Source organism: Elaeis guineensis, chromosome 12, assembly GCF_000442705.2.
Source record: "Elaeis guineensis isolate ETL-2024a chromosome 12, EG11, whole genome shotgun sequence".
In the NCBI taxonomy this organism is placed as follows: Eukaryota; Viridiplantae; Streptophyta; class Magnoliopsida; order Arecales; family Arecaceae; genus Elaeis; species Elaeis guineensis.
In genome coordinates, this window is record NC_026004.2 from 28,215,895 (window position 1) to 28,223,890 (window position 7,996).

Below are 7,996 nucleotides of genomic sequence, written 5' to 3' on the forward strand. Positions count from 1 at the left end.
AGACATGAACCACAATTAAGTAAAAAGAAGTTTTACTTGATTACATACGTACGGTATATGACTTTAGAAAAAGATAGATATGTGATGATATGTGATGCATATTTTTGTAGTAACCTATACTGGATACTTGATATAAGATTTTGTGACTTATGTTTCTTTGATACTGTTCATATGTTATTTTCGAATTATTATTATTATGCTGTGTGGATGTGTGGGGATTCTTATTGGGCTGTAAAGCTCACCCCCCCTTCGATTCTCTTTTCTTTCAAAGTTTCAGGATGCATAGTTGGTTAGATTGGGCATGAAGTTCGAGAGCTGGATTTGCTAGTTTATTAGTTAGTTGAATTTCTGATACCATAGAACATTTGAAATAGCTGTACTTAAATTATTGATTATTTACCCTCATGGAACTATTTAATTAAGATGTTTCATTTTTATTTATTAATTATGAGAATATTGAGTTTCAATTCGATTTAAGATCTTGCATAATCTCTAGGGCATTACTCTAGGATTCATATGGCCGTGTTATGTGATCGAACCAAATGTTGGGTTCGAGGGCGTGATAGAGTGGTATCAGAGGCAGATTTTAGGATCCTAGGGCATAAGTTTAAAGAGCGTGAATGCGGGTAGATTTGCTACCAGCTCTATCAGACGTGCATAATGTATTCCATGTACTGATGTTGAGGAAATATATTTCAGATCCAAGTCACATGGTGGAATATGTGTCATTGCATCTTCATAAAAATCTGACCTAAGAGGAGTATCCAGTATGGATTGTCGACAAAAAGGTTAGGTATTACGGCATCGAACCATATCTTATATGAAGGTACAGTGGAGCAATCACTATGAAAGAGAGGCTACTTGGGAGCTCGAAGCGGAAATAAGAGTCAAATACCCACAGCCCTTCAAAACTTCAAATACATTAATTTCGAGGACAAAATGATTTTTAAGGAGGATAGAATGTAATAATCCGAAATTTTGGCCAACCAAAAAAAAAAAAAAACTCACATGCAGTGCATGTGAGGCAAAGAACGAAAGACTCCCTTTGGGAGTCTTTCTCTTCTCCAACTCCGTCGGAGAGGAGTTTGATTTCTCCTCCAAACAAAGGGATTTTAGCCTATAAATAAAAGACCCCTCTCCCTTCTCGTTCCTCACCTCTAATTCTTGAAGAAATCATCGCCAATTTGAGTCCTTTCATCGAGCTTTTCTTCTTGAGTTTCCATCGAAGACATCGTCGGATCTCTCACCATGGGTGTCGTCGGACCGGGGTAAGGCCTTCTCCCTTCCCTCTTTCTTTTCTAGTACCACCATCGTCGGATTTGGTCCGGTAAGCTACCGGATTCGTAGTGGATTGGGGTCCTCTTTGCTCTCCATTTTTTTTCTTCTTTGCCGACCGTCGATGGCTGTGGCTGCCATCGGGATCATCTCTTGCTCGGCGCCATATGTCATCGTTGGCCACCGGTCTAGTTCCACGGTCATGGCCGGGTGTGAAGAGAGGAAGGAAAACAAGGGACTCGATCACCCTATTTAAAAGAAGACAGAAGAGAGAGAGAGCCTCTCTTCTCTCTCTTTCTTTTATTTAATTTTTCCCTTTAATTAGGTTGAGAAAATATAAAAAAATAAATATATTGAAATTAGGGGCACTTAGAGTGGGTCCTAGCGAGTCATAAGGGATTTAAATTAAATAATTCATATTTTAATATTTTAATATTGAAATTGATTCTATAAGGGAACGATCTTCTGGACAAGAAGATCTTTGAACAAGTTTCCTTAACACCTGATTCATAAAATTGGGGTATGGATTGAAATTAGGTGATTAATTTGTCATCAATAGAGGTAAAGGTTCTTAGACATAAACACCAGCAAATATATATATATTTTTTTTTTTTTTTGCACTGCATGATTTGGTTTCTCATGGCTGATATTTATTTTATGTTTGCCAATATGATTATCTATATATTCTGTATCATATGTTTGTATCAAATAACGATGGATTTTCGGATGATTTAGATTATGATACTGGCTATCAAGATTTTTGAAAAAAAAACATAATATAATACAATATTTTTTTTGGCATAAATTAAGATTTAAATGAATTGATGATCAAAAAAGGATATTTAGACTAGCCACGTTAAATTGAGAATAGCCCCGCCACGGATAGAAACGTGATACTTGAGATTGCCACCACGGACTGGAGCACAGCTAGTATGGTTCGCTACCGCGGGCTGGATCGCGGATATTCTGAAATTGCCACCGCGGGCTGAAGCGTGGCTAGTATGATTCGCCACCACAGGCTGGAGCACGGCTAGTATAGTTCACCACCGCGGGCTAGATCGCGGCTAGTATGGTTTGCCTGTCACGGACTGAAACATGATTGTGGTTAGTCTGAAACCCTAAAGATAACTATTGATTGATTCGGATTAAGTTAATGAGACACAGATGATAAGACATAAATCACGATTAAGTAAAAAAAAAAGTTTTACTTGATTACATATATACGGTATATGACTTTGGAAAAAGATGGATATGTGATGATATGTGATGTATATTTTTGTATTGACCTATACTAGATACTTGACATGAGATTTTGTGACTTATGTTTCTTTGATACTGTTCATATGTTATTTTCGAATTATTATTATACTAGTGTGGATGTGTGGGGATTCTTACTGAGCTGTAAAACTTACCCCCCATTCGATTCTCTCTTCTTGCAAAGTTCCAGGATGCATAGCTGGTCAGATTGGGCGTGAAGTTCGAGAGTTGGATTTGCTAGTTTATTAGTTAATTAAATATCTGATACTATGGAACATTTGAAATAGTTGTACTTGAATTATTGGTTATTTAATTGAGATGTTTATTAATTATGAGAATATTGAGTTTTAATTCGATTTAAGACCTTGCATGATCTCTAGGGCATTATTTTAGGATTCATGTGGCCGTGTTACGTGATCGAACCAAGTGTTGGGCTCGGAGTATGACATAAGTATGCATAAATACCATGGTCAACCTGCATTCAACCAAAATAGACCCATACTATAATATCCTCTAAGATATGCCATGTCGTACCAAACTAAGCCATAGGGGTGTACCGTACCATACCGATTTGGTACTAGTATACGGTACAGGGGGGTACCAATACTCCGTACATTAAATTAGCCACTGAAATAGATATACCAAGTACCAACATACTGATAGGGTGGCACCAATATGGGGCCCAATACTAAGACAGCATATCTTGATATCCTCTAATCCACATAGGTCATAGGTAAGTCCACTTTAATACCATTTGAAACAAACCAAGACCTCACCCCAAAAATCTAGCCAAAAGGTATTATTTAGGTTCTTTAGTCATGTACAAGTACCCAAGATCTATCTCGTGCATAGCCAATATGAGACTAAATACATGCCCACGCAGATCCTTATAGAAGTGTTGAAACTTGAAAGAAGAAATGAATACTAGCATGTAACACTCAATACTACCATGAATACTACTGAATTCTACCAGCCTGATAATATCCTTAAGCTACTACATTTAGACATGCAAACTATACTTCTATAAGTGAGACAAAGATTAAGCTAGAACTGCATTTGCAGACCACCATGTACAATGATATTGTTATTTGTTAGTTATACAACCTTATGACTAGTACAACTCCATGAGAATATTTGTGCTAAAGACAGGTTTACTACATACAACAATGTAAAAGCATACTTCCATAACATCCATACATGTATATTTGAAATAACAAAGAGCATTAAATGTCAAAATCATGTAGATGCTTAAATTTCTCACCTTTGCATATCTAGGTTTGATTCCTATGGAGTTCTTATTCTCCAACAATGAACTCAAATGGGAATGAATATGACATTTTGTGAAGTCTTCCTGTAGAACCTATATAAACAAATAAAATTACACATAGTCGTGTGATTAATTAAAAGCACCATAAATTTTTCCAAATGTCCTTATTCCTACACATATAATTAGAAGCACCATTTTTTTTTTTTTGGTTCTCCTTATTCCCACACATATTGAGGTTAGATTCATGTAATTGTTTTTTTATGCACACATATGCACAGAGAGAGAGAGAGAGAGAGAGTCATTTAATGTACCAAATGACAAAAAAAAAAAAAGATGGAAGCAAAGTGCTTGAAATTAGAAACAAGTGATCTTAATAAGACAATAGGTTAAAGAAGATAAGGTTTGTGGCATCAACTTGAGGCCTGCTCATGACACGTCAATGACAATTAGGATCGCAATGCATGAGGATTTCAATCTCCTTATTCTATTCCTTTAGCCAAGTAAATGAGTTGCATCAAGAAACCTAGAGGGCTTAGGATTATACCTCTAGATACTTATTTCTATCAACCCTCTCTCGAGTCTTACCCTCAACTGATATGATGAAAAAAAAAATGCAATAAAATAAATTGATTTTGCACATAACTTCAATAATATGCTTTATCCTACTTGTTATTAGGATCGCATTGAGCATCCCTATGATGGTGAACAAGTATTAGAAGATTTTTCTTGTTGCCCTGATGGTAAGAAACATGCCAAGCAAGGTTTGAAGTAGCACTGCTCACCAATATTGTATAGTACAAAACATGTCATGTCAAGGCTCAATAGCACAATAGATGCCCTCCATATCTCCAAGGGTTTGAATGAACTAGGTATTTCTTCATACTTTGCCCAAAAATTGTATTTTATAATTCACAAGATACCTACCATATATAAAGCCAAGCTTGTGCATTGCAATTGCATTTTTGTGAGATTTGATTTTTCAGATTATTACCATATAGATGTTTATTCATGGTTAGGATTCTAAAATGATGTGGAGACATATCTCTGGTGATGTTTATCAGAAACACAAAGGCAAGTACAAAGTTCAAGAGTAGTTATAGTCATTGATGTGCTTACAAAAATAAAACATCCAAAGGTTTAAAGAATGAGTTGATCATTTTAAAAGGTCGAGTATCTTTCTGTGCCATTATGCCAACTGCCAGCATAATATTTGTATGCTCCCCACTGTATATCAACCTTGATGACAATAAACCATGATAAGTGGAAAGCCAAGTGCAACAATGCTAACCAATAAAAGAACCTGCCCCTCGGTGGGCACAGATGTAATCTGCTGTTTAACATGATTTCAAGTATTTCTAAAAGCATGTTGATGCTTTGGACTTCAGTAAGGTATATCCACCCCATTTTGTTTCTTCTTCTGCTTCCCTACAAATGGGGCTTCATCCTCTTCATCTCCCTCTTTGGATTTTGTTTTTTCCATAAACTTGTCTCAAAATGTCATTTTTCCATAAACATTTCAATAGTAGTAGACATGATCAAGGAATTATGTTTTATACACCATAAAGGCATAAATAAGGTATCAGACCTCTGCACTGCACATTAAAGTGCCTAACATAGGACAATCAGAATTTTGTTGGAAATATGTCGATCAAAATAAGAAAAGAATTTTAATAGAACTAAAAATACTCATAAAGTTAGGGCCTGATTGGTTTTTTTCCTGTTTTTCTAAGAATAAGAAAAATACTAGATGGAGATTGATGTTGGAGAAAACATCTACATGGAACTTCTCCCATTCCTTGCATTTATTGTCACTTCCTTGGAAAGCAAGACTTTGGTGCCAAGAGTTCTAAAGGTTTTACCAACAATTTAAAAAGGAAAATGGTTCCACTATACATATTTGGTCAGTCTAGTTTAATTTTCTTCTTGGATTTTGAAAACAAGAACAGAAAGCAACACAAAACAGGCCCTTGATGATTATCTTTTCCAAATTTGTTTCTTTTTCATCCTATCTCTTGGAGGGCAGAACTCAAATAATTAGTGACTGTCTACATTGCAATTATTTGCTGAACAGATTTTTTTTTTAAGACTTAAAATGCTATTGTCTTACTAATAAACGTAGCATAAACATCTAAACAAGATATAATTAATGAAACAAATAAAAATGCAATTACAAGATTTAAATGTCAAAACAAAGTTAGGCTTACCACTAATTGATCTGTATAGCCAAACCTATCTCTAACAAGCATGGCCATGTGCGGATCCTGAAACAAATCAAGTATTACAGTGTAAGTGCAATATACACAATAAACTAAAATTTGATTCATAGAAGTTAAAGCAACTGAAGCCAGGTATGAAACAGAAAACTTGGAAAGGATAACACCCAAATTAAAAGAAGAAGATAGAGAAGTATATACAAATCCCTAACCCTTTATCAGAATTAGGAGAAACATTGTCACTAATAGTTATTAGCCAAATTACAAAATTTAATGTCCATGGAGCTTGATATATGCAGACACCAAAACCACATTGCATTACTGTCCTAAATCTATCAACAATCGTGTAACCGAAGTAGGAGCTTTATGACTAATCTTACACAAAATAGGCCTTTGAAGCATTTAAATCAGTCCTCCTCAAGATTCTATATTAGGCTTCCCTATTTACTTTTTATTTCATTCATTTTTCAGCAGGCAATCAAGCCAGCCAGGTCTTATTAATTTCTTAAAGTATCCAGTCATTTTATTTCATTGTGGTAGCTATCCAAATTCCCATTTATAAGTAGGCATAATGTAAGGCATAGTAGCAATTTTCTCTGAATTATTGAAAATTTCTTGAATTATTCTATGTTTTCACCTACCTGAAAGATTCTCTGAACTTTGTAATTAATCCAGAAATATATAGTTATTCCCAAATTATATAGGATTTTTATGATTTATTCACATGTTGTTCGCAATTACTTCAGAAACCTTCACGTGTTACAAACTAAGGATACCAAATTAGTTGGTGGTGAGGTTATTTGCTACCATTTGTTATTCTTGCCTCTCCTTTACTCATTTTAAACCTGATAATAAGAACAGAACTAATCTTATATTGTTAACTTTTGTTGTTCTATTCCTAAATTTTTGCTATACAAACTCTTTCCGAATTTACATATTTTCCCATTTTTTTCCCAAATTCAAATTATTCCAAAATGCTGAAATAAAGGTCCTCCGAATTCTTTTTTCTAGACCCAAAATACCTTCTAAAAAGCTCCCCAAAGCTATTAAGCTGGATTCTAGCTAGATTTTTAACTAGAACCTGATCATGAGACCATGAATCTGTAGCTCTCCATTTGCATATCATAATAACAGACTAATAGCAGTTTGAAGGATCCAAAAGACTAAAAAGTCTACAAAAAAAAAAAAGTTTGAGGGGAGTTGCCAACCTTCTCTATGGCGATCACCGTGGCGCCGGCATCTATCAAAACATTAGTCAAGGAGCCAGTGCCGGGGCCTATTTCCAGCACCACATCCCCGTCTTCAACCTCAGCCACATTCGAAAGTGCTTCGTTAATACTCGAATTCAACATGTAATGCTGCAAACCAAACATCAATTAACCAAAACAATCCCTTGAAGAATCTTGAAGAATTTCCGGAGAATAAGTATTGCTCTTCTTCTCTTTTTTTTCTTTTCTTTTTTCCCCTCTGGTTTGTACCTGGCCAAGTGATTTTCTTGGGGTGTAGCGGCCTTTGGAATTCAGAGATTTGATGGTGGCGTGGTAGTCGTCTTCGCTTCTTTTCCGCCTCGAGGTGGCGGCAGCGGCGACGACGGGGAGCGGCGGCCGGGGGGGGTCGCTCAGGCGCGGCCGCGCGCATGGACGCAGCGAAGGAGAAGTTGGTGTAATGGAGAGCATGGAGTCGGGGATGGGGGTGGGGGAGCGGGTAACACCATCATCCAATGCAAAGCAGATATATTCAACGGCGGGGTTGGCAATCAGGTAAGATCGGAGCTGGTCTTATCCGACACAGATTGAGTCAGGTCAGGGTTGGATTAAAAATTTATCAATTCAAACTTAATTTATTTATTAAATAAATTAAAATTTTAAATTTAAATTTAATATATTTATTAAATAAATAATATGATTCAATCTATATAATTCATTTATTAAATAAATCAAAATAAATTAAATAAGTTAAATTGATTAAACAAATGTAATTAAGC

At 35.6% G+C, this 7,996-nt stretch overlaps 1 protein-coding gene across 3 annotated transcripts in view; it reads right to left on the reverse strand.

Annotated features, from left to right (window-relative positions):
- LOC105054590 (ribosomal RNA small subunit methyltransferase, chloroplastic) overlaps positions 1–7,749 on the reverse strand; it is a 45,380-nt gene extending 37,631 nt beyond the window's left edge. Inside the window, exons 1-4 of one of the 3 annotated variants that reach the window (XM_029267443.2) lie at positions 7,491–7,749; positions 7,221–7,370; positions 6,004–6,060; positions 3,794–3,892 (exon numbers count right to left, since the gene is read on the reverse strand). In XM_029267443.2, the coding sequence (XP_029123276.1) occupies positions 3,794–3,892; positions 6,004–6,060; positions 7,221–7,370; positions 7,491–7,688 (504 nt within the window). In that variant the 5' untranslated portion in view covers positions 7,689–7,749. The remainder of the gene's footprint in view (positions 1–3,793; positions 3,893–6,003; positions 6,061–7,220; positions 7,371–7,490) is intronic. The other 2 variants (XM_010936133.4, XM_010936131.4) reach the window with 2 other exon arrangements.
- Positions 7,750–7,996: the final 247 nt, after the last annotated feature.